Source organism: Sturnira hondurensis, unplaced genomic scaffold (genome assembly GCF_014824575.4).
Source record: "Sturnira hondurensis isolate 20B ecotype Veracruz unplaced genomic scaffold, ASM1482457v3 Scaffold0006437, whole genome shotgun sequence".
NCBI classification, from domain to species: Eukaryota; Metazoa; Chordata; class Mammalia; order Chiroptera; family Phyllostomidae; genus Sturnira; species Sturnira hondurensis.
In genome coordinates, this window is record NW_028079068.1 from 10,963,778 (window position 1) to 10,990,231 (window position 26,454).

General features: G+C 46.0%; 1 protein-coding gene across 1 annotated transcript in view; it reads right to left on the reverse strand.

Annotated features, from left to right (window-relative positions):
* Positions 1–26,454, reverse strand: part of SND1 (staphylococcal nuclease and tudor domain containing 1) — a 422,748-nt gene that overhangs the window by 72,372 nt on the left and 323,922 nt on the right. Inside the window, exon 16 of the mRNA XM_037049273.1 lies at positions 24,601–24,710. Coding sequence (XP_036905168.1) covers positions 24,601–24,710 — 110 coding nt within the window. The remainder of the gene's footprint in view (positions 1–24,600; positions 24,711–26,454) is intronic.

The following is a 26,454-nucleotide window of genomic DNA, read 5'->3' on the forward strand; positions in this document are numbered from 1 at the left end:
TCTTTATCTTGAAGAAAATACCTCCAATTGTAGAGAGAGAGGACAATGTACCTCAGTTCTGATATTTGCCTATGGAAAGAGTAGGATTTAGGGGCTGTGGTCCTCCCTGTTTAAGCAGACTAGAACTGCTTTTTCCAGTGGGAAAGAAGGCCTTGAAGTAATTTGTACAACTAAGCCATAGGGTGAATCATCTGAATATTGGTTTTGATGTACCAATGGCATTCCAAGAGCTGCCAGGGTCCCTGAGATTTACAGGTGACCTACCCAAATGAGCCAAAGCTGCACTGGTGGATGAGCAGACTGCTGCCACGGCGTCCCTCCCTACCGCAGGTTGTTGCTGAAGGGTACGGCTGTGGGTCTCGCTCAGGTAGAGCCAGCTAGCTGGGACACCAAGTCCTGTGCCTTGTCTGCAGCTCAGCAGCAAGCTGGCATGGGAAAAGGCGGAGTGAAGCCCTGGGGTTGCTGCGGCGTATCTTTCTTGTGTATAAGGACACCGATGACCCCTCTCACATTTGTCATCCATCACTTCATTTCTCTTAGAGAGGGACAGGAGAAGGGAAATGGATTGATTACAGTGGTGTATTGCAGGGTACTACCTTTCATCACTTTGAACGGGAGTGAGAAACTGAAGAGCAGTACTTTGAGAAGTTGCTAAGTCTGCACAAAAGGGAGGAAAGGGTAGGAAAGAGGGAAAGGTGATTTCTGACACCTGCTCTTGCCTCTGACCCTTTCTCTGCTCTCCCTCACTCCAAGTAACACTTAAGCAGCAGAGTGGGTGGAACTAAGGCTATTTGCAGAAACAGATTTGCTCTGATAAAGGCTGGAAAGTGTTTTCTGCACAATATGAACTTAGACCTGTTGTATCCTTGTCTTATGTGGTTCAAATAAATTTTTTTATTATCCCGCTTGGGTTAATATGCCAGAGTATGAACTAAGAGTAGTCTTCACATCAGCCCCAGGTTGACCTGGAGGCAAGGCTTGACCCAGCCCCTTCATCTCTGGGAAAGCAGGGCAGGAGAGGGATGGGAGTGGCAGATGTCGCTGGATAAGGCTGCAGCCATCTGCACTACTGTGAATCAAGGTTGGCTCAGACAGAAGGCGCGAGGGAGGAGGTGCAGCTGCTGATGGCTCAGACAGCTTGGACCTGTCCAGGCAAACAAGCCGCTCAAGTGCAAGAACAGCCAGCCAAGTAGGCAGAGCACGAATGAGGACTTAAAGCTTGAAAAACCTGACAAGATATAGAGGGAGGGTAGGAAGCTGTCTGGGATTTCACCTGGTATCTGGCCTCGCCTCTCACTGCTAAGCCGAAGGGTGGGATGTGATGCTTTGGGGCTGGTGGGCTGTACCCACTCAAGCATTCCCTGAGCTAGAATAAATCTTTATCTTAAGTTGCAAACACAGTTCTGGACTGTTCTTCCTCACGAATGCCCTCCAGAACAAAACCTAACCACTGTCTACAGACACCTATCTGCCTCCTGTCATGTGCCTGAGGTTAAGAAGCAGTGGGTCCAGTGTATGTGTCGGGGGGCAATTGTGGTAGTGGGGACAGACTGCACCATTAATTACATGGTCTGAAGTTGTGTGTCAGAATTGGCTACGGAAGGTGCCTCAGGGGTGCCCCAAAGAGGTAAACACACGCTCTATTCTTCCACCTTCCTTGAAGGGGAAGGGGGCCAGTAAGGATGTTCAAGTGCTATTACTACAGCTCCTTCTAGTGAAGGCTCTTTGAGACCGTGGTTATTGGTCCCAAGTACATATTACTGGCACTGGGGAAGCTGTTAAAGCATACCCATATTCAGACTGTAAATCAGTGGTTTTCAACCACTGTGCCACAAGAATTTTTAAAACATGCAGTACCTGACTATTTACCCAGGGGCACTGACCTCTTTTCCTTAGACTGTCAAATAAAAAAACAACAAACAACAGCAGCCAACACAACAAAAGCTATCTGGTGTGAATGAATAATCAAAATTATACCTATTTTTTTGGTCAGATCGGCAAAAACAATTTTTTTTGGTGTGCCATGAAATTTTATTAATTAGTTTAGGTGTGCCACGAGATGGAAAAGATTAAAAATCACTGGTCTAGATCAAATTCAGCAGCATCTCACTGAATGGGGGTTGGGGCAGGACTTCAGTCTTTAAAAAATATATGCAGGTTATTCCAGGCCACGCCCAGAACGACAGCCTGTGCTCTGCAGTCTAGAGGGAGCAGGGAGGAGACAAAGTAGTCACCAACTCCACAAGTACTTCTTGGATATTTAAAAAAAATCCTCACTCAAGGATATGTTTTTATTGATTTTAGAGAGAGAGGAATGGGGAGGGAGGCAGGGAGAGTGGGAAAGAGAGAAGCAGACAGACACACAGACATGGATATGAGAGAAACACTGACTGGTCACCTCCTATATGCACCCTGCCTGGGGATGGAACCTGCAGCCTTTTGGTGTACGGGATGATGCTCCAACCAAATGAGTCGCCCAGCTCGGGCACTTCTTGTACATGGTTTTACTTAAGCTGAGCTAGTGTCCATGAGTTTTCATTCAGGTTCAGGAGGTGTAACCAAGGTACAGGAGCTCACCAAGTAGCAACTGACTGATTGCCCTGGAAAAACAAAGAGAAACCATCCTACAAATGTGTTACCCTCCTCAGAGACCCAGGTGAGGAAGGAGAGAGTACAGATTGCTTAGAGACCCATGAATATCAAATGGGAGAAACCAGGCACAGACAGAGCACCATTTATTCCAAAGGAAAGTGGGAAGAGAACCAAATGTCATGTTACTCCCTAGCCATCACCAGCCAGAAACCTTCCTTAGTCATAGGCTGCTGTACAAGCTAACACAGGCAGGGCTCAAGATCACCGCACAGTTTAGGTTCATAAGCCCAAAAGAATGAGAAAGTACTTTTTAAAATGTTAGGTTTCTGACCCTTACCCTAGTGGCTAAGGTCCCTGCCACAGCCCTTCTTTGGTCCACTTACTCATGTGCATGCTCATTTAGAGCCAGTACAGTGACCGGCACTGTGCCAGGTGCGGGGGAACAATGGAGATGAAAAGCTTGGTCTTGCCCTTGAGGAGCTCAGTACAATGGGGAAGCAACTGTGATGGATAGTCTAACAGTGGTGACAGGGGAGATATGCCCTGGGGAGCTGGGAAAGCTTCTGCCTCCTCCCATCCAGACAGTCCTGTGAACAAATGCAGAGCAGGCCATCTGCCTTGGAGTTTTACAGTTTAGTGCCCCTGAAGCTGCTTGTCCTTAAGACCAGGCCGAGGAAGAGTTCCCTTGGTTTGAATTCTGGATACAGGCACTGGACAGTGGTAAGACTGATACTGACTCTGCCCTGGGGGGAAGACAGATGCTCTGGGCCCTCTCGCGGCGGTGCTGGGGTGACTTCTGCACCTCTCTCAAGCTGGCATTTGCTGAAAAGGCCTGTCTCAAGGCTTCCTCAGGGAGTAGGAAGGCACCCATAATCTCAGTAAATCCGATGGTAGGAAAGGTCTGGGCTGGCTGGGTGACCTTGGGCAGTCTGTAGCCTTCCCTCTATTTCAGCTTCTTAAAGTAATACACAGTTTCACTTAATGTTTAAGTATAAATCACAAAGCTCCCTGAATAAACAAGAGCCAGCAGCTTGCCCCTGAATGAAGAGGTGCTAAGCTAGGGTCTTAAGCAAGGCTGTGGTGTGTAAATATAGCATGGAAGCTTCCAGCCCATGCTCCAGAACTGTATTTAGTTTGGCTGCAGCAGCTGCTGTTTGCCCCATGAGCCGAGCAGCCAGAGTATAATACTGCCTGGGAGCGGGAAAAGGCCCTGAGGAGGGCCACAAAAGAGCCCTTACATCCTTGCACACAGAGCTAAGAACACATGGGATCCTGGGAAGGGAAGGAAGTAGATGTTTCGGCCCATCCCCCACCACAGCTTTATCGAAATCCTACTTGGCAACGTGCTGAGCACTGAGGAAATCAGGATTCTCCCGTGGCACGTGTCACAATGCCTTTAATGCCTTCTGTTTTCCAGGTGTGGCAAGAGAGGTCTTCAGGGTGGTGTGTGGGAGTGTTGGCAGGTGACAAGACAGATAAACTATAAGGCACAACAGCTTTCAAGGCTGGGTGATACTGAGGTCATTCAGCAAAAGTCAAAGCTGTTTAGTTGGCCACTCTGAATTTAGATTCTAGAAACAGGTCTAATTTTTTGTTCTTTGGGCCTATTCTGTTCTTCACCTACTGCAAAGTTTAGGCTCCATATCACTCATGGGAACTTATTATCTGGAAAGGTCAGTTAGGTTATACAATGCCCAAAATCAAAGTTGATCTTCAGGTGTGGAGGTCCAAATTTAATCTCTGAAAGCATGTGTTTTCAACCTTAGCTGCTCATTTGAATTGCTTGGGGAGCTTTTAAGTTAAAAAAACAAAAACATTTTTATTTTTTTAAAAAACACACAAAAAACAAAACCAAACCTTTGATTTGAAAAATCCGAAACACTGAAAATAGAGAATAGTCACGAACTCCCATACACTGACCATCCAGACTGAAGAGTTATGACAAGGGTCATATTTACTTCATCTATCCCCCGCTTTTTTTCTGAAGTATTTTAAAGCATATCCCAGACATGATGTCATTTCACCCTTCCCTACTTCAGTGTATTTCTCTAAAAAATATAGCCATTTTCTTACATAACCACAATGCCTAACCCAACAAAATCATTCCTGGTTATCACCTAATATAACTGGACAACTTAAAAGATGGTACTTGCTGAAGCCGGACTCTTGGGAGGGAGGCCCAGGAATTAGTATCTTTTCCAGGCTCCCCGTACCCCATGGTTCGTTCCACTGTGCAGCCAGGCTGAGAAACCACTGGCTGGATCAATCCAGAATCCCATGGGGTCCATCACAAGCTCTGTGAATGCCCCGATCATATGGTACATAACAAAAAAGACAAGGAAAAGGTGACAGGTCATGGGCTACGATGAAGAGAAGGCAAACAGAAGCATTCAGTCAGCAGGCCACAGAACTGAATCTCCTGTATAATGCAAGGCTGCCAGACCCTCAGGAGTCAAGGCCTGCTCACCCGATCCCCAGATCCATCAAAGAGGTCTGAGAGGCCAAGAAGGAGAGTGGGTCCCAGCTGCTGGCCAGGCTGCTCATGGGGCCCTCAGCACCTCACACCAGCCCAGTCTGCATTGTTCCTCTTATTTCTAGGTCTTTTCTCTTCTGTACATGCTCTCTGGCAAACTCAGCCTCAGCACCTCGTTTTAGGATTAAAACGAGGTCTGTGGTGAGGTGGGGAATGCACCACAACTTCTTCAGTGTTGGCACTGGGGTTTGGACCATAACCTTCAATTTTATTTATTTCACTTAAAATAACTAAACAGAACATCCTGCAAAAAGATGAGGCTGTATCATTGTAGCTAAAAATACCTCTACTGAAGGCATCCGCTTACCAGCTCCTCAATTAGAGATGCTACAGGGCCCTTTGTGAGCTGTGTAGTGTTGGTGGCTCCACAGGGGCTCTGGATGGCTGGGGATAATCCCTGAAGCAGTGACTAGTGACTGCTGGTGGGATGGTGGGGCTGGTGAACAGCCAGCCAGCCAGCAGGATTGGTATGTATCAGGTAACTTTTGCTTTATGGACCCACTGCCCAAGCCAAGAAATCTCTTAACCTTCTTCTGCAACAGGCCAAATACCATCTCCGAGGATGACCCAAAATAACTGGGGACAGTTGACTCCCTGAGGCTGACATGAGTATCATAATAACCAGAGGAGCTAACACCACTCAGTCTGGCTTATGGTGTGTGTGGCGCTAGAAAATTTCCAAGAGTGTGTTGGTGATAACTAGATACAGGTGAGGCCTATGATGGCCTGAGGCGAGGGGGACTTTAAATGTAGGCTTGATGGCAACTGGGGCTTCTGGAACTATTTTCTAGATCCTCTTGGTACCTGGGTCATTTAGTCTAGCGCACTCATTTTTATTGGGGAAGATGAAGCCTCAGGGAGGTTAAATGATTTTGTCCAGGTCACAGATTTAGTAAATGGAAAAGCTAGGACTTAATCATGGGAATTTTGCTAACAAGTGTAGTGCTTCATTCTACTACACTATGCCATCCCAATGAATGGGTCCATTCCAAGCATTCAACAGTGCTGAAAGAGCTATATGGGAAAAGGTATTTTCAGTTCTGGTGCCAAAGGGACCAGATAAATTCAGGTGAGTGTTCCCTGGACGACCTGGGAATTTTGCAATCCCTGCAGATTCTGGGGAACTCAAGGGTCAGAATCAGCAACTGAATCAGATGTTCAGTGGGAACAGTGACAGCGCTGCAGACTTGTGATCTTCAGCCAGAGATCGAAAGCCATCCCTTCCTTTCTGCCCAGGAGAGTAGGAAACACCTGGTATTAGCTTGATTCAGGGCTGCTGGGAGAAAGGGGGCAAGGAGAAGGCCATGGCTGTCTGGTTTGATGCAGGTGCTGATCTTTGACATTTCTTGCCATTGTATGTGACCCTTATGAAAGAATTTGGAAGCTAATTCAACATTATGAGAGGACTGGGTCAAAAAAAAGTACCGAGGAGAAACACTCAGAGCGATGGGAGAAGTGCAGATTGCTGGTTCAGGAAGAAGAGTGCAATGCAGATCGAACATGTCCTGGGCGCTCAGTGTGGGGAAGGGAGAGTCTAGAGTCCCAGGTTGTCCAATATGGCCACCACTAACCACACATGGCTACTTAAATTAAAATCGTTACATTTCACTAAGGATTCTGTGCCTCAGTTACTAAGCACATTTCAAGTGCTCAATATCCACACATGGCTAGTAGCTACAATACTGGACTGTGCAGATAAAGAATGTTTCCATCATTGCAGAAAGTTCCATTGGACAGGTAGACTCTAGTTGTCTTCTCCTGTTTCTTGCTGGCCACAATGAGTAATTTCTGAGGCTCTTTTGGGGAAGAACTGAGCTTGGGGAAGCCAGAGGATACCATTAAGTAACTCTCCAGCAAATCTACTAACTCTGGGAACTCAAAGAAGCTCAGGGCAATTACGAGCATAAGCCTCCCCAGTATACTGGGCTCACCGGGCCCTATAACGCTGTTTCCCCTAGGGACTTTCCTGCACGTTCACAGCCACTCTGACCTTTGCATATTTTATTCCATTTCTATTTTACACAGTTTTAATTGATGTTTAATATAGCTTAACTCTGTGTGGTGTTCCAAGCCCCTCTCACCAGGGGGCTGGCCGCTCACAGGCAGAAGCACAATTAATAGCAACCCCCAGAAAATTATGGCCTGTATCGAAGCTGTCATTGTACCACATAAATGCTTATTATTACTGTTGAATTCTCCAGCCCTGACACCTCCCTATGTTTACGAGGTAGCAGATAAACCTCTATGTTTGTGCCTTTGCTACTTTACCACACCATCAGGCTAAATATAGCCCTTGTGTGTATGTTTAGCTCCATTTAGCTGTGCTTTGGAAAAGGAGAAAAAAAATCAGAGTTAATAAAATTAAATTGCCGGAAAATGTGATTTGTTCCTCCCCCACTTGACAACCCCTTAAAAGACAAACAGACGTCATCACTAACAAGATGGGTAACCTCAGCTACAGGGTGGGGGCGAGGCCCAGATCCTGACAACATGCCATTGCTTTCGGATCAGCCTCCTGTGAGTGGAGGGAGCAGGTCTAAGAGCACAGTGTGCAGGGGGGCGAGACAGAGCCCTCGGGGGGCCGCCCTGTGGCCTGGCTGAATGTGACCGAACACAGTGCTTGAACGAGAATCTGCCCAAGGAGCTCAGGGGCACTGCCACCTGGGGAATTTCATGTGCTCCTGCTGCACCCCACCACTGTCTGTCCCAGTAATAAAACAAAGCAAAACAAGGAAAGTTGCCCCCCACCCCCAAAGACAGGAACAAAAAACCCTCAATTTAACACAGCTCCCACTTCTTGGTTGTTTCTTTTGGGCTCTTCTGAGGCTTAGTTTTTGGCATAAAAAGACAGCAGCTTTTCTATGATCACATATCAGGAAGAGCAGTGGAAAATTCCAGGTCTGTCAGGCACCTGTACTCCGCCCTCTTTGGCACGCCTTCTCACCCTGTGCAGTGCTCTCTGTGCCTGTCTAGCAAGTCTTCTCTACTGACCACTGAGGCCCCGGGTGACTCCCTCCTCTTGACTTAGCCTCCGGGCCTTTTCTCACTAACATAATACAACTTAAGAGAATGTACATGTTTATCTCTTCTGTCTGCCTCTGTCACACACACCGACTCCCTTTTATACACCACCATCAAAGTCCACTTATTTGTATGGCTGGTGGATGGCCACTAGGCTGTTGTCTGGGAGGCGGGGGCGGGGGGGGGGGTATAGTAAGGCTGACACCATGGGAATGTGGACACTAGCTCTCCCATGCATTACTATCTGAAGGTGCCCCCGTGATTAACTTCTTCATGCCTCAGTTTTCTCAGCTACTGGGAACGATTTGGATTGGACTGTATAATGAGTGGAGCCCTTAGAGTTATAAAATGCTCTAATTCCATATCGTGAAGGGTGTATGTTCAAGTCCTTGGAAACCGAATGGGTCACGCTTATTTCTATTTATAATTCATTTTTTATTTTTGCACTCAATGCAAAAATAAAAAATGTAGATTTCTATTCTAAGTTTTTCTAACCAACAAAGGAAAAGCTCTATTTTAGTTTGTTTGACAGGAAAATGTTTCTAACTAGATGGAGTTTCCAGTATTATATTTGCTTTGCCTTTTCCCATCTCTCCTACAAAAAGTTTCTAAAAAATCAGAAATGCTTTCTGTGCTCAGGCCTAGCAGGAACGAGATGGCCTTGGCTAAGGAAGAAGACGGCGCCGACCTCGGGGCCCCAGTGGACCGGGACTATTTGCCATCTGCTGCACTAGTTGCCTCATCTCCAAATCGGGCCGGGTCTGTGGCTTGCTGCAAATACTAGGAGCCAAGCCACTAGCACTTCCTACCATGCAGGCCTTGAACCCTTTGTACTCTGGCTGCCACAACTATCTTGAAAGCAGGGGGCCCCTTTTCCGCTTAGGAGAAAAACTCAGGCATTAAATGGAAAGAGATTATCCTCCTCCCCCTGCAACAATCCCCAGCTATTTTGAAAGCTTTAGACTGAAAGGGAGGAAGACTATCCAGCCAGGCTGAGGAAGGTGACGGAATTACGGGTTTGCAGAGACTTCCTCGCCCCACCTATACAGGGCAGAATGGTTTATTAATGATCCAGGGGAGAAGAACAATTGTCCTGCTGGCAGCTTCACATGTAATTAACCAGCCTCGCAGAGAGCTGGCTGCCTTTCCCAGGTCTGGTATCTGCAGACCGCAGAGCTACCTGACGCAGAGACAGAGATTCTAACAAAATCTCCCTACTGGGAGAGGGGCACCCAAAACAGTGACCTCCACCCATTGGGCGCTCAGGACATGTGACCCTGACGGCAGTGCTCTTCTGGAGAAGCCTGGTGTGTGCTCAGGATGAGGTGAAAGACTGCAAGCTCCCTGAGGGCAACAACCAGCTCCGGGAATCGCTAGTTCCATTGGTCATCATGAAGTGCCCACCCAGGTAAGTGGCTTCCTCTACTGAGTACAGAGGTCGTGGAGCAGGGTCAGCTTCCTGGTAGCTCTCCAAATACTGCCTCCTCAGTTGAAACTCCACACAGACAGGAGTTCCTTGGGACATGGCTTGCGTTCCTCAAGGTAACAGACTTCAGCACTGTGGAGTGCTGAGAAGGCTTAATCACCCTGTGGGGCAACAGCTGATTCTATGTAAGTGTGTTGCTAAAGAACCAACAAAATTCAAACTATTATACCCAAAGAGAGAAGAGACTGGCTTAACCAAACTTTGCCTTTGTAGTCAGTGTTAACTTCCCTTTTATGAGCCCTGGGGCTCAAAGACCCGTGGTCATCCTATTAGGTGAGTGTTTGCCATTTGAGATGCAGTTTTAAAAGTGGACTCTTTAGTGCACAGAACCTGAAGTGTCACTGGGGCTGGGAGCGGTCCCCCGTCAGCTCTCCCAAGTGAGAATCAGAGGGTGTTTCCATTGCCCAAGAACAGGACCACACACACACACCCTTCCCACGGTTGTTTCTGGAGTTCAGAAAGAGGCTGTTAAGAACTGTTTCCACTCTTCATCCCCTCGAGGATACAGACCCTTTCTCGGCACCAGAACTCTTCCCAAACCCCTGGACTCATGCTTAGCCCCAGCTACCCAAATTCCCCAGGGAGCCGAAGCTACTACCTGAAGGTTCACAGAGGGAATAACAAAACTTTGCACCTTCAGCGAAAACAGAGCTAGTTCACAGGGGTCGCGGGCTTTTCACTCACCACATTCAATTTATATTCTGTAGAAAAATACATAATAAAAGCAGGCTGTGCCCTTTAGAAAGACAGATGGGAGGGAAGCACTGGGTGAGGCAGAAACGTCCATCAACTGATGCTAGACTTCCCTTCTTGAGAGCACATGTGGCGAACCCTCCAATAAAGCAATGGAGTCAAAGCACAGGCTGCACAGTCATTTTCTTGCTCATTACCTGCAGTCTCCTTCCTCACCCAGCTCTGATTGTAGAAGCCAAACACAGTGGTTCTCTCATTCCTATTAAAGCAGCCTAGCAACGAGAGTAACCCCAGCTGCAGATCAGCAATGTAAGAAGCAGAGGGAGAGGTCACTCATGGCCTGGTAGGAAATGGATAGTTCAAGATAAATGAATTGGTACTGTCTGTCGTTTTTACTTGCCATCACTTTAATCAATAAGGGAAAAGGTGAATTGCTATTGATCTGTTCAACACCTCTCAACGATACTGTACAAATTACAGTAATGCAAGGGGCTGGGGAGAGAATGAAAGAGGAAGGACAGATGAAAGAAATCTGAGCAGTGTGAGAATGCACTGTGTCCCTGGAGTTAGTAATCCCGTCACCGGGTGTTAGGCATGCTCGGATGCATGTGTGAATGTGTCACAAGGAACCCTTCCTCACACCTTGAAGGGCTGGCCACGGAGGGCAGTCTCAGGGCCTCCCTCTGCACTTCGTGTGCTTGCTATGCCTCATCAGGGCAGCAGGGCATGTGAAGACATATGGTTTCTTTTGATGCAAGGCTAGAAGTCTTTATGTCTGATCCCAGAGGCTCATGATTTTTTTAAGCTGTGATACTTTCATGGTGGTTGGCTGGGCTATCTCAACAGCTGGCCATAATTGTGTATGGGAAAGCAAGAATTTAAAGCTTCAAGGGCAATCTCTTGCTTTGCAGTAGTAATCCTACCCCTGGGTCAAGTGCCACAAAAAACCAGACAAGCAGCAGATAAAGTGAAACTATCTTGCATCCTATCTTGCTGAGGCTGAGGTCAAAATGTGAGTTCTGATCTGAATCCTGGGACAATGACCACATGCAGACAGGAAAGATGACATTTTCATTTTCAAAATTTACATATATGTAACCTTCTAGTCTTACCTAGAGAACCAGGAAACAGGACACATTGTTATGACAGATAGGTATAACAGCCCATAGCAAGAAGACACACATTTGGTCTCTGATTCTTGGGGCTTAGTTGAACCTCCTGGCTATAAAGAAGACGGAGAGAACCTCTCAGCACTCCGGGACAGCTTCCGTTCAGGATACACTGCTTATCAGAACCAAAAATCAGGAAAAAGGCGATGTAACAGATTTTATGGCGGAAGAAAGGAAAATCAACCAGTTTAGCAAGAAGAGGCAAAGAATGGTCAGAGCTTAGGTCCCAGGACCAGCAGTTCTCCTGTTTCATTAATTACGTCTAATTATTCAGATGAGAAAATACACTGACCAGAGGTCCCTCCCTCTCCCGGTCACACAGTGCCTTCAGCTTATATATGATTATTCATCATCTGGGGCCTGGCAACCCTTTTTATGTAAGTAGGAATAATTGGAGGGAACCTTGGGAACCTCAGCAACACACCTCAGTAGTTTATACCTTTCAATGTTCTCCAGGCAGAACAGGGCCTAATGCTACCATTTTACAGATGGTGAAACTAAGGTGAGCCATCACATATCAAATATGAAACAGAATCCAGCTTTTGAAAACCCACGTGTGACAACAGTGAGAGCCTTTCAGGACGCTGTTGGCACTCTTGCTCACATGACTCTCCAGAGAGAATGACTCAGGGGTGTAACTGTGTAATTCTGAAATCAGTGACAACACAGTTCCCTGGTCTTCCCCTTCTCCTCCCACAAATCCCTGAAGGGCCAAAACGTAGAGCAAAATAAAATGCAAGTTACAAAGCTGCTGATGTGTGTCGAGTGGAGTGCTGAGATTAGAAGGAGGAAGTGGGTAAGTACACCCTGGGCATTTGGAAATGGCCACGTTTGCAGCCCTGTAGGTTGATGAAGGATGAGCCCTGGTTGTCTCTTCCAGGCAAACAGAGAGGTTGGTTGGCCCTACCCTCCAGAGGTGGGGTGCGTGGCTGTTGGAGGACAAAAAGATAAGAAACAACTATTTAGCAAACACCACTACCCTCCTATAAGGAATCTTCCAATTCCGAAAGTGACCCTATTCTAAAATTACCAGGTGGCAAGTGGCCAGGCCAAAAATCCATATCCAATCAGTGGTAATGGACTATTTGTTGCATTTCTTCATATTAGGTTGCAGCGCTGCTATAAAAATCCTGGGTCAGTAGTTTTAGATTTATTTAACTGAAGAGGTACCAGCATCCCCGCATCACAGGCACGGTAGAGAATGCCGAAGTGAAGTGGCATGTGCAGCTCCTGGTAGGGGATGAGGGGACCTACTGTCTTATTTGCATTATCTTCCACCTCTAGTTCGACATCCAACGCCAGCCTCCTTTTCTGATAACCATTAAACAGAATCCCACTGCATCAAGAGAAGGGAAAGGGAGAAGAGGGAGGCACTATACTAACTTGGAAAGAAAAAAATGAAGTAGCTTCAAATTCAACTCTCCTAGCTCAATGAATAGCTTCTGTTCTTGCTGCAGTGACTGTCCTAAAGGATTTGGCTTGGGGTCCTTTTCTTGTCCCTTTCAATCCTGGTTAACACCTAGATGTTTCTTTAGAGCTCCTGCCTGATGTTCCACAATCTTCCAACTCTCCAATTTAATACAGATCAAACATAAACTTTGGCAATCTTAGACCGCTGTGGTTATGGTAAGGTGGTATGGGGACAGAAGAGAGCACTGCTATTCCATGCTATTCCATTAGAGGATAAGGGACCCAGGGTCTAGTTAAGTCCTATACCCCTCAGTGTCAAGTTGCAGTGACAGTGGGAAACGAGCAAGGTCCAAAGTCCTGTGTAAACAGAGGGAAAGCATGGAGAGCCCTTGGTATTGGCGGGTCACCTCCAAATACCCCTATGGCAGTTTGGGTGCATGACAAAGATACTCTAGCCATTATTTCTTAGATGTCTGTGAGGCATGTGTGGAGTCCTGGCCTCCCCACTCCCTGACGATGGCTGGCCTTAGCTGTCCACAGTCAAGTGCAGAAGAGGCTCGGTGCAAAGAGGTTAGGACTCTTTCGCATTACCACCACACCTCCACTTTTCCACTGAATGTTACACTGCCTAGAAAGTAGTGGTTCTAACGTGTAGGACCTTGCGGAAGGAGAGGTAAAGACACCCTGTCTTATCTCAGTTCATAGAAGAGTCTGGCAGACCCCTGATGGTACTTAAACATTCTTGAAAACTTAGTCCAAGGATGGCAAATAGATTATCAACGCAAGTGCCAAATCCCTTCAACTGGATAGTAGCTTCTAGGAGCCCTGGTTGGAGAAGGTTCTGAATCTCAAGCCAATGAAGTGCTGTGACTGACTGGACATATAAGACTGCATCGGGGTGTATGTACACATTTGCTATCACTGGTTGTGCAGTGTGTCGGTCACTGGAGAGGACTGACTATTGGTCTTTGTTGTTCTAACATCCATGCTACTCCCACGTGCCTATGCCCAGCCTACCTCCTACTCTGGGTGTAGTGGTTCATCTGCACTGAAGTTCTGATTCTAGATTTTAGCTAAATCCTGAGAGAACTTTCATTCACAGTAAAAATGATAATGCAAGCTATTGTTCACTGAGGGTTTATTATATACTAGGGCTCTAGTGCTGGGCACTTTACATACATTCATTATTTCTACAATATTGCCATGAAAAAGGCACCGTTCTCGGAGGTGAGGCAATCACGCTGAGCAGGGCTGCTGCACCGCACGACCCCAGGGAAACCATTCACAAGGAATTCTGTTATGCACTGAGACTGGCCTGGTTTAAGACAGGCTAAGGATCATGTCCAAGATCACACGGTAAATGGTGGATGAGGACCTATGTCTGACTCTCCACATGTCACTGACAGAGTTTTTGTTAAGTGACCAGGAAGGGACGGATGCTTTCAGTGTTCTGAAGATGGGGCTAACCAGGAGCTTGCCCTTCCTGAATATGCGACACGTGTTGTTCAGACCAGGTGAGGGTACCTCTGCTATTAATTCCAAAGCTTGCTCATAATCTTATTTCATGCACCACAGCATTTCGTAACAGACCACTGGTCACTTGCATTTTCAAAATACATTTAAGTTCAGCTGACCAGAAACTGTCACGGGTGGAGTGGCAAATGGGAAGCTCATCAATAAAGCCTGGTTTGGAACAGAGGACCTCATCCAGTCCTTGGCCACACACACAGGGAGTGGCTATGGCGATGACAAGAAGGGCACAGTGAGGTTGGCTCATTTACCAGAACAGTCACTCCTGTGTCCTTGAGGGAGTCACACTGAAACACCAGAATGTCAGTATTACCTGGAGAGCAAATGCAATCTGCAATCTGCTTACTCTCTGCCGGCAGCACAGGCAGCCCTGCTACTGTATATTAAGAGTTGTGTTCTAAAAAGATATCAGTTGAATTGTCTAATTCCAAGAGGAAATTAACATAGGCAGTGGGAATGTCTGGGAATGCTCAGGATAAACAGAGCAGGGAGGCATGAGGCCTGAAGACCCCCAAACATGCCAAAATGAGAGCTCACATGCAAGTCTTACACGGGTGTTAAGGTCCTTCGTGCAGTGCTGCAAACAGACAGTGGGCAATGTATGAGGCGATCTTTTGTTGATCTGCTAGTCAGAAGATATTAATGAAACAGAGAACTATTTTCCAAATTAGGCTTCCAGAAGCAAATGGACAGACTTCATAATAAGGGATTTCACCTGAAAAATAAGAATTCTGAGCTGCTTTTCTTCAGCTCTTTCTTATTATATTCAGAACAGTAGCTTCCTTTAAAAATAAATAAATAAAAGAGTACACTTACCAAAGCTTAAGAAACAGTGAATATTTAGGATGACTGAAGAGGTAGGAGAAACGAGGAAGTGTTACTAGGGGCATCTAATATACCTGATCAAAATAAATGACACCCAGCCCTCTGGGCACAATCCTCACTTCTGAGGAATCCAGCGGTCTCTTACCTCTTGACAGCATTTCTCCAGTTGTCCTGGGTCACAGGCTCTACGTAGCTACATGGAAGGTAGACCAGGGGGCTAAATGTGCCTGGCAACAGCCATTTCCCACAGGGATGGCTCATAAAGAACACTGTGTTATGGCAGACAGGTGGACAAAATAAAACGTGATAGGTGGCAGGGGTGGTTCTGCTTATTAGCAAGGCTGTTGGAAGGATTTTCACGACCTTTTGTTTGTAATGATAATCTTGCAGTGAACCAGGAAAATGCATTCTCCAACGGCAATCACTGCCCACTGTACTCACTCCCAGGCCTCAAATTGGATGAGGTTCGCAGTAAGTATTGTGGGCCATTCTAGTAGAAAGATGCAAGATTCTGGGACATGTCTGGGACATCGATGTGGGTCAGAACTAAAGACACCAGAAAAATTAGTGCCAGGACCTGCCTCGGCATGGCTAAAGCTTCTACTTGTGGAGAAAACGGAATTTGTCAGGTCTAAGGACTATACCTCTTATTTCCTTTTACTGGTGTGAACAGTAAGAAAAATAAATTGAATTGGCAGAGAAAACACGAAAGTCTCTCAAGGAAGAGTTTATAACAGTAGAAACCAACTCCCCAGGGAAAGGGAGAATTCCTCTGCTGAAAAGGATTTTCTTCCTTGAGGTAGAATTATATCCTTGAGACCTTCCTACATGTCCCAAGGAGGCAGAATGTGTTGAGGTCCTAAACCTTACTCCAAACTTATTCTTCCCCCAATCCCAACAGCCAGCCTGGGATGTGAACCCTGGCCTCTGGAGGGCAGTGAGGCCTATCTAACCTATAACAGTCAGCCTGTATGACATCATTACAGGTAATAGGATCATGGCCAAGCCAATGAAAAATTAGACCCAGCAGCTATATCAGAAGAATGGATGCAATTCTATGCTTGACTGGCTATGAAAGTCCCAGCAGAAGAACAGGGAAATTGACACCAGCCTAGCTGAGCCAGCAGCTTTGCAGAGAGGAATCCCACTGGAGCCAGCACACTGTTGGCTCCCACTAGCACCCACCAGCAAATGCTGCTGAGCTTGCTTGGGGAAGCAATTGGTGACTGGCTATGTGAACTTAAAAGTTGACGGAGAACACCCAGCAGCCAGGGAAAAGGAAAAAGGGGCAATGTGACAGTATCCCCCTTTCTTAATTTTAATCTCACCTCTTCTCACTGTGATGTCATTTGCATTAGGGACTGGAATGGGATTAGAGGGCCCTCCTTCTAGGGCTTGCAGAGAGACTTGGCAAAGGCCAGGAAATCAGAAATGAAGGGGCTTTAAGTGGGCAGATAACAGCCTGGTATTCTTATGTTGCTTAAGGCCTATCACTGAATAGGAATTTGTTGACTTGAACTTCAAAATAAGCCCTTCATCTCAATAACAGTTTGATCTCCAAAAACAGAGGATAGGAAACATACCAGGGAGGGAAAGAGATAAGCAGTCTAAATTAGGAGAGTGATGAAGGGACATTGATGCTTTCTTTTTGAACACTGGAATTTTTTAAAAACACTCACATATTATTATTTCATTACCTTTAAGTATTCTGGTTGGACTGATGGGGACAGGTGGGGAGAGGTAGTAAGTCCATAATGAGGTCTTAGTAATAGATCAGGGCTTTTTCTATGAGAATTCTTCAATTAGCAGCTATGTGTCCAGCCTCAATACTCATACCCCAAAGTCTTCCTCCCTGCCCCACAATGAGAGTTCAGAGAGTTTTCCCAAAGAACTATAAGGAACAAAAGAACAGGCCCACTTCCCAATTTCCAGAATTGGGTCACAGGGAATCAGCTGGTTTAATCAATATCTGTTTATTGAGTATCTCTTATACACTAGGCAAACATACAAAGAACACAAGACAAAAGCAAGTTCCTGTCCTTGAGTTGCTTACAATCTAGTGGGGAGACCAACATGGATCCTTCAACATCACTGGTCAGGATATGACAGATGTATGCATGGGGCACTATGGGGGCTGAAGGCAGGGCATCCTACTCAGCCTGAGAGATCAAGGGAGAGCTCCCTAGAAAAGGAGATGTGTCTCAAGGGACAGGCAGGAATAAGAAGGCAAAGAAGGGGGATGGTCGATAATACTGGGTGGAAAGCTTAATTGGACCTAAGGGATGGGAGAGAGAAAATGGCATGATATATATGTGAGTACAAGGTTAGCTCTAATGAGATAGAAATCTTATGAAATAAGTAGTGGTGAGATATGAAGTCAGAGAGGTAATCAAGGATATGTATAAACTAAGGAAATTAGACTTTATTCCAGAGGAGTTATATATTTATAAACAATGTGCTTACTTAGCAAGATCTGTCTTTTAAGAAAGTTTAGAAATAGGATTATAGATATACATACTCCTACTTCATATTAATCACATACATGACCACATACATGATCAAAATGAAGAAAAATAGGTTACAGAGGAATCATTATATGAAAAGTAAGGCCCACAAAGGTCAAGCAACAGATATAGCAGGAATGAAGATGTCAAAAGATATAAGAACTGTGACAAGAGCACAGTAAGTATTTTGGGGAGGTATGCCCACAGCAAATTCCGGAAGTCAGCAATTTTCAACTGGTGTGCCCCAAGAGGTAGAGTGCTGTGCCCCAAGAATTTTTAAAACATGGAATACCTGACTGTTTAGTCAGGGGCACTGATTTTTTTTTTCTTAGACTGTCAAATAAAAAATGACAATGACCAACATAATAGCCGTCTGATGTGAATGAATCAAAATTATATCTATTTTTTGTCAGACCAGCTAAAATTATATTTTGTGGTGTGCCACAGATTCTTAGTAATTAGTTTATGTGTGCCATGAGATGAAAAAGTTGAAAATCACTGAGCTAAAGGGAAAAAAAAGCCAGTGTCCCGACTAAATATTGGCAGCCAGGCATCGTATGTTCTAAAACTCCTTTGGCACACCTCTTGCAAACCACGGCCTTAGGCCCCTGTGCAGTCTCATGAGTGTCTGGAATCAGACCCTGTGGTTCCTTACTTGCGATCAACTTGTAATCAGTGCTGGGCCTTCAGGGAAGGCCCTTACAAATTAGCTAGTTCTAGATATTTAAAGGCTTAAAAATGGTAAAACAAGCCCTGGCTGGTATAGCTCAGTGGATTGAGCACGGGCCTGCGAACCAGACGATCGCGGTTCGATTCCCAGTCAGGGCACATGCCTGGGTTGCAGGCCAGTTCCCAGCAGGGGCCAGTTCTCAGCAGGGGATGCACAAGAAGCAACCATATATTGATGTTTCTCTCCCTCTCTCCTTCCCTTCCCCTCTAAAGATAAATAAATAAATATTTTAAAAAATGGTAAAACACAGTGAAAGGAATGATCACCTTCTAATGGCAAAGTTTGGGGAGAAAAAGCACCTAATTTTGACATGCAGACACTTGGCTTTTGAGTACTTGCCCTACTACCAGCTCTGGGAATAGAGGCAGGCCACTGTGCATCTCAGTTTCCTGAACTATAAAATTGGGATATTTTTCTTATAGGCTTGCTGTGAGATTAAAATGAAATATGAAAGCACTGCTATGCTAGAAAATGCTATATAAAATGAAAGTTTGATCACTATTAAGACAGATTTTTATCTGAGGCCCCTTCAAAGAAAATAGCTTAAATAGAAAAACATCAAGACCACTGGCGGGTGGAGAACTGTCGGGAGTGAGTGTGGGGCGGTGAGAAGAGCCCCCACACAGCCCTTCACACCTCCAGGCGTAGGAGCTGTCTGGCCCTGTCTGGCCCTGTGCTCCGTTCCCTTGTACCCAGGTGGTGGCAGGGATGATCTAGAGCAGGTTGTCTTTGTGCGAATAAGTGAAACGTTGCCGGACAACTGGCTTACTGTTCCATCAGTTTACTATTTGTAGCTCAGTGAGCGTTACCAAGGGGCATGGCACTCGGGAAGAGCCAGAGCGCAGTGTGTCACCAGCCGCACCCATACCAGGTGTTCACCCTCACAGATTTCCCTGTGGCGTGAACCATCCACACTGCTTTGATCTAGAGATACAAGCTTGCCACTGATCCTCCTCCTATGTGTCTCCTGGACACAGACACGCCTATAGACTGATTGGAGCAGGACGGAGTTATCTTTTTCAGACAAGATGCTGGACACTTGAAACAAAGGAGACAGAACACTTTCCTTTTGTTCTAAGTTTTCTTTCCCAGACAAATGCCCCTCCCTACACACCTAACAATATTCACTGCTGAGTCCATATTCCCAGAACATAAATACATGTTCTTCAAACAGCAACAGCTCCTTGTAATGCTTTTATGCATCTTTGTTTGTACAAAAGTAGGGGGTAGTGGGGGAGAGGGAATCCAGGACTGTGCCCTGGCCACTGTAGCCTGCAGAATGAGCTCCCCAGGGGGACATCCTCCCTTTGATGCCAGCAGGAAGAAGGGAAATAGGTCAGGGCAGCAGCCGGAGTTTTCAGCTCGGGCTGTCCAGCACGAGGACGTCATTTTCCAGGCAGCAGCAACGGGCAATTTCTGAGATCTCAGAGAGGACGAAGGGGTCATTTAGACAGCCCTTGGAAATGATCACCAAACCTCTATATCCTGCCCCCTCCCCTGAGGAATCGCACCTCCTGCAGCCCGAAACCCTGAAGAGGATTAAATTGTGGCATTGATCTCTTTAATATCACCGGACTGCCGCTTCTCTAAAAGTGCAGGTTTTCCTAAGAGCGACCCCAGTGCTGTCCGGGCCGCAGCTGGTCTCTGAGTGAGAGCTGGCTAGCTGACATTCTGGCTAGAAGGTGTGAAAAGATCCCACGTCACTGTTGTATTCACAGGTAGGGGTTCATAAGATGATGATGGCTGGGGACAGCTGGATCAGTGTTTTAGACAAATACCAAGGCAGGAATCGTTTATCCAGGACCATATGATAACTGGAGTGTGAAAACCTAGCAGTTTGCACTTTCAAGCCAGTTATCTACCCATTAGCTAATGCTATCTCCCACCACTCATTCTGGGAAGATGTTAGCAATGAACACAGCTCCCCATCTGGGAAATTACCCCAGATCTTCCTATCCTTGGCAGCACGGCAGGGAACTGCCTACAAGAGGGTTGTATGGGCGGGGACAAAGGGAGCGTCACCAAGCACATACTATTAAAAGGAACACAGCACTCATAGCTCATTTTCCAGTCACAGCTATAAGCAACAGACACAACGATCTCATGTTATATGGTCCAGAAGTCCAGCCTCAGAGGCAGGGGACACAAGAGCAAACTTGTAACAAGTCATTTAAACCCAAATCTATAGAGCAAGGATCAGCAAACTTTTAAAATAAAGGGATAGATAGTAACTATTTTAAGCTTTGCGGGCCACGTGGCCTGTTGTAACTACTTAACTCTGGCGTTATAGCACTAAAGCAGCTGTAGAAAATACACAGAACAATTTGTGAGCCTGTGTTTCAACAAAAATTTATTTACAAAAACTGGCCAATTCGCCCACCCCTGCTATACACCAACTAGTCAGCCTGGAAAGAACTGTTGAGCTTATTAGATTTCCTTTGAGTAAAAATAAGTGAAGTCCTCTGAGAGTTCCTCGGCTGCTTTGGCCTTCAAGACCACAAAAGGAACCAGGAAAAAGGCAAGCAGGTATTTAATCCTGGGGCAAGAGTGCCTGAACACCCAGACCACCGACCCAGAACAGTCCTTGCAGAGCCGCAACTCAGGAAAAGGAACAAAAACCAATGGCTGAAGAGAAGAACCACGTAAAAAATGGAGAAAACGAAAAAACGGAGGGGAGATACCCAGAAAAATGGAGCGGAATGATGGCTAGAAATGTCCATAGTTCCATGCTGATTAGCACCACCACAAAACACATTCAGGAAAGCAGGGCTATCAGGTCTCAAGTCGAAGGCGAGTGAGGGAGAATACTTGACATGCAAAGAGAATTGTCTGAGACTATGTGGACGCCACATGAGGAATGGATGAAAGGACTACATTTCTCTCTCCACTCAAAATAAAGAGACAGGCAGCAATTCCTGGGCTAGCTACCCATAGCCAAGACATTGAAGTTTATTCATAAACAGGGGGTCACTTTTCAGAGCCAGTCACCCTGCTCCCCAGCTTTCTGTCCTCTCCCTGGCAGTGGGCTGACCTAGGGACAGTGTCCATTACACAGGCCCCCCCCGCCGACTCCATATCCTCAGGTCAGTTTACCCGTGTGGGAGTCCAACAATGGCCATGCCTCTGCGGGATCCACACAGTGGCCCAGGAGAGGCTGGGAAATCAAGACACCTATGTGCTTCCACTTTCCTATATAATAATAAAGATTTACAGTAACTAGGAGAAGCATGTAGAGAAATTGTGGCCCAAAATAAGATAATAGAAAGAAATATTTCGAGGGGAGGAATAGGGCAGGGTCAAGGACAACTGCATCTTCACAATGCCTGATTACCTGAGCTAAACAAGGTATAAAACACCAGGTCAACTGGCCATCACAGCAGCAGCTTGGCTCCAGAAGAGAGTTCCTGGGGTGACGTGCACACGATGGAGGCTGCCCTGAAGGTAAGAATGACACGAGGTGGGTGGGAGGCTGCAGACCCACACTCGGGCATCAAGGCAACTACATGGTGCTTTCTGCTAAAGGTGGGAGGACCTATACATCCATGAGTACCAATGCATTCGGTTTTCTAGATCCTTCAAGGGTGAGGAAAGGAGGGCAAAGAGGAAAGTTCCGCAGAAAACTTAGGGAATAAAAATGGAGGTACTATACAGGTAAAAGCAAAGGAATAAAACCCATAACAAAACAAAAACCTTTCTTCCTGCACTGTTCAGAAAACGGTTTTCAGATATCATATAAAGGAAAATGCCTAGAAGGTAGGCTATAACTGGTTTCTTTGGTCAAAATTCCAAATTATCTTTGGTTTGGGCACACTTGTCTTTCCTCTGGATAAAGATCTTTCAAAACAGTCAGGCCAAGTAATCAAATGAGCAGCTAAGAAAATGCAGACAGGTTCTTTATCAAGAGAGGCCTCCCCCCCAGCTTAGGGCTATGAAAGACTGGGACACTACGAACATGAAAGGTAAATACCAACTTTGGATTAGACTAAGGATCTGCAAACTCACATGCCCGAAGCCTCAAAGAAGATAAACATTCATCTTTTTCATCAGTCAAGTATCAGCAAATACATAAACAAAGGTAAGGTCACAACAACCACGAGAGAGTAGAAGAGCTTTGGGCCACTCACTCCTTTCAGTGGTCAGTATTCTCTTTGACCCCCTTGTGCTTTTGGGTGTCACCAGCGGGCCAGAAACATGATCAGGAAGAAAAGTGGCTGGGGAAACAAGAGTTGAAAAAGAAAGAAACTTTAGGAGACGAGAAACAACAGGAAGATGACTATGCTGAAAAAATGGGAGGCAAAAAAGAAGTGTGACCGAGATAGTAAGTGATGAGGATGTAACTAAAAAATGTCTCAGGCAATCCAAAGCCTTGACTTTTCCCCCCACCCAAACAACAAACAAGCACCTGTGGCTCCTCCCTCTGAAATGTCTTAAGTCCTGACATTGAATGGACTCACCTGCTTTCTCCAACATGAAACTGCTCTGTACCCAAAAGCCCACAGAGAGGAAAATTCTACAACATGGCCCCATCCACCCAATCACTGGACCCCTTCAAAATGTAAGTTACTGATAGACACTGGAGTGTCTGAATTCCTCTTTGATAAAAAGTCCAGCTACATTGTGCAGTTACAAAATAGTGCAAAGGGGGAAGGCACCTTGCATGGCAATATAGGACTTCTTCTTCACAAACATAAATGCATCTTACCCAAAACAAAATAGAGGGCAACGTGAAACTGATGAGACAACCAAGGGGCTGAGTCAACCCCGCCCCTCGATGCACAGATGGCCAAGAAATGTGAAGCAGTACCCAGGTGGTTGTAGTTGATGTTTGAGAAGTGGAATCTGTATCTCTCAAACTAAGAATTCAGAATTTCTTTTGCCACACTGCTTTCACAGAATGAGAAGGCAAGTGCTAAAGAAATTCCAGAGGTAGCAACCAACAGCAAAGAGGACTCAGTCAGGAGTCAAAATGGTGGTTCTCTTGCCCTGGCCAGTGTGGCTCAGTTGGTTGGAGCATTGTCCAGTAAACTGAAAGGTCACAGGTTTGATCCCCAGGTTTGATCCCCACCTGGGGTGTGTAGAGAGGCAACCTACTGATGTTTTTCTCACATCGATGTCTCTCTCCTTCTCGCCCCCTCTCCCCAAATCAGTAAGTATGTCCTTAGGTGAGGATTAAAAAGGTGGTGGCTCTCTCATGGCCAGGATAGTCCAAAACAAGCATCTTGGGCTAGCCTGTTCTGTACCCCTCACCTAATATATCTGCTATCGATTCAAATCAGAAGGAGAGACAGTGAAGCTTATAGGTACTTGTATCACTTAACACCCCACACGTCTGATCTCAAAGATATCCAAAGACCCAGGCGCATGCTCTAGGAGCCCCATAATCTTTTTGTTCTGTGTATGTTATGATCTTGCAGGAACGCTGGAGGGGTCCTATGGATTTGACTGTAAAAGAAATGAGGACAAAGGCAGGTCTAAAATCCAAAGCCTGTGCCCAGCACACTACCCCCACTGTTCTTTTCTTGTGCCCACCTAGCAGGATTAATGGCTGGCGCAGTCCTGGAAAGAAGATAGATCTGTTGACTATGACTTGATAAAAATTAGCAGGTAGATGGGCGTCGTAGCTGATGAGAAGCCTAACTCCTGCCTGTAAGAGCCAGCCCAACAGGCAGAAACAGAAATACAATTAAATTAAGTCAGAAAACTCACTATAGAAAATGCAATTACTCAAAGATACAAATAAATGTTCAAAGAAAATTGGCCCCTGACAGGGTTAGTCAAGCTTCTAAATCCAGCTGGAAGCAGGCAGCTCAGGCTAATTCGCCAAGCAGGAGGACTGTAAAGCTGTAAGCTCTTTGCATCAGGATCCTGGCTACGTTCGCCTGATCACCACGCATCCCAGGACACCAATGGTGAGGAGTAATTTGGGGGCGGCTGGCCAATGATTCAGGGCTTCAGCAAGTAAGAGGTGGGCAGACACAGAATGGATCATGGATGTGGAAGGCTGAGCACCGGAAAAAGTGACAGACTGGTCTCTGACATAGAGAACCATCAGTCAGCCTGCTTTCTCAGCCCTCCTCATACAAGAAGCAACTGGGAAGATGTCCTACCTCTCGCTGCAGCACCAGTTCCTTGGTGAAAAGTGTTGCTTCCTCACTGAAGGGCTCGCCCTCCTGCACCAAGCCTGGGAGGTTCCGGGCTCCTCTGGGGCATTCGATGCCTGTGTCGGGAGAAAAGGAGAGTTAGTGATGAAAGGGGGCCCCCAGCCTTAGTGCCCAGCAAGGACGGTCCCTGTCCATTTCGAATAAGGCAGGCACTGGATCAGAATGCCATCATATCTGAGACGAGGTAGAGATGGCGGGAGAGGGAGTTACTTTGCTCCAGGTGAGAAAAACCACTATCACAGTAGCAACATAGGGGAAGAGCTCTCAGTCACAGCACCTTGGACAGGAGGACCCAGTGGGTTCCAAGTTAGATGTGAAGGGAACACCCCCCCAGAGGTGGGGTGAGTCCTTGCCTCGGACTCCTCACTTCTTATAGATCTAATCCCACCACTTCAACTATCACTCACATCAATGGCTCTCTCACCTAGATTATACTGATAGTTCCAGCTGCCCTGAATCCGCAGAGCCATTCCAGCTGACTCCTACACATTTTCTCTTTACTATCTGATTTTCCCATCAAATTCAAAGTGTTAACTCAGTGTCATTTTCTTCTTCAAATAAGCTTCCCCTTCCGTCCTCTGGCTGTATTTTAGACAATAGTACCATCAGTTTTTCATTCAGAACCAGAGACACAAAAACAAAATACTGATGAAGTATCAGGTGTCTGGACGCAGAGATACCTGCATTCACACCCTAACTCTATTACTTATTAGCTCTGTGCCCTTGGCCAAGTTACTGTACCACTCAGAGCCCCCAATGCCCTACTTGTAAAACTTACATAATAATACATCTATTTCAATGATGGTTGTGTGAACCAGGGGAGATTATGTATGTAAAATACTTAGCACAGTGCCTGACATAGAGAAGGGTTCGGTGCATTTTAATTCTGATGAGCTGATCATTATTATCATTATTGCTCTTAGCAGTTATGCATACTTAAAATCTCAGACATCTTTCACTCCACAGCTAGCCTGTGAGATCCCTGAGGACAGAATCTCATCCTGCACACTTTTTTGTACCTAGAGACAGTATTTCATACGAAGTCAGTGCTCACTATCCAATTTAAGACTGCCTCTATGCCCTGGCTGGGTAGCTCAGTTGGTTAGAGCATCATCCTGATGTTGCTAAGGTTGCGGGTTTGATCCTTGGTCAGGGCACATGTAATAATCAACCAATGAATGCATAAGTAAGTGGAACAACAAACTGATGTTCTCTCTCTCATCAATAAATAAAAATAATTAAAAAAGGCTGCCTTTTCTTCCAGTCTTTGATTCTCTTTGATTCTATCATTGACTTTGCAAATATATTTATTGCTAACAGTGCTCATCTGTGGCAGGCCATGAAATAGGTCACATTTTGATGTATAAATCAGACTTATAAATATTTCTCCCCAAATCATATTGCAGTAAAAAGCTGAAGTAGGCTAGAAAAGACAGAGAAAAGACACAGAAAAGAAAACGACCAAATGAGGGGAGGACACATTTTGGGGCCCTATCTCTGATCCACTTCTGGTGGCTCCTGCTGCCGCAAGGCAGAACTGCGAGGTGTTACTTCCTGTTTCCAAACAGCCTCAGGGGCAGGAACAGGAGATCTGGCGTGGGGAGACAAAGCAGCAGAGCATCGAGGCTTCTGCATACACCTGCTGGGGAGCCTTTGGTGGAAAAGGAGCCACTGCTGGCACAGAACGTACATCTCTTATGGATGAAGCCAGGTGGCTGTATGTGTTTCTGGCCACAGCACAGATTCAAGGTCATAAAGCTCAGAGGAAGAGGAATAGTTTACACCTTGGGGTTTCAGAAG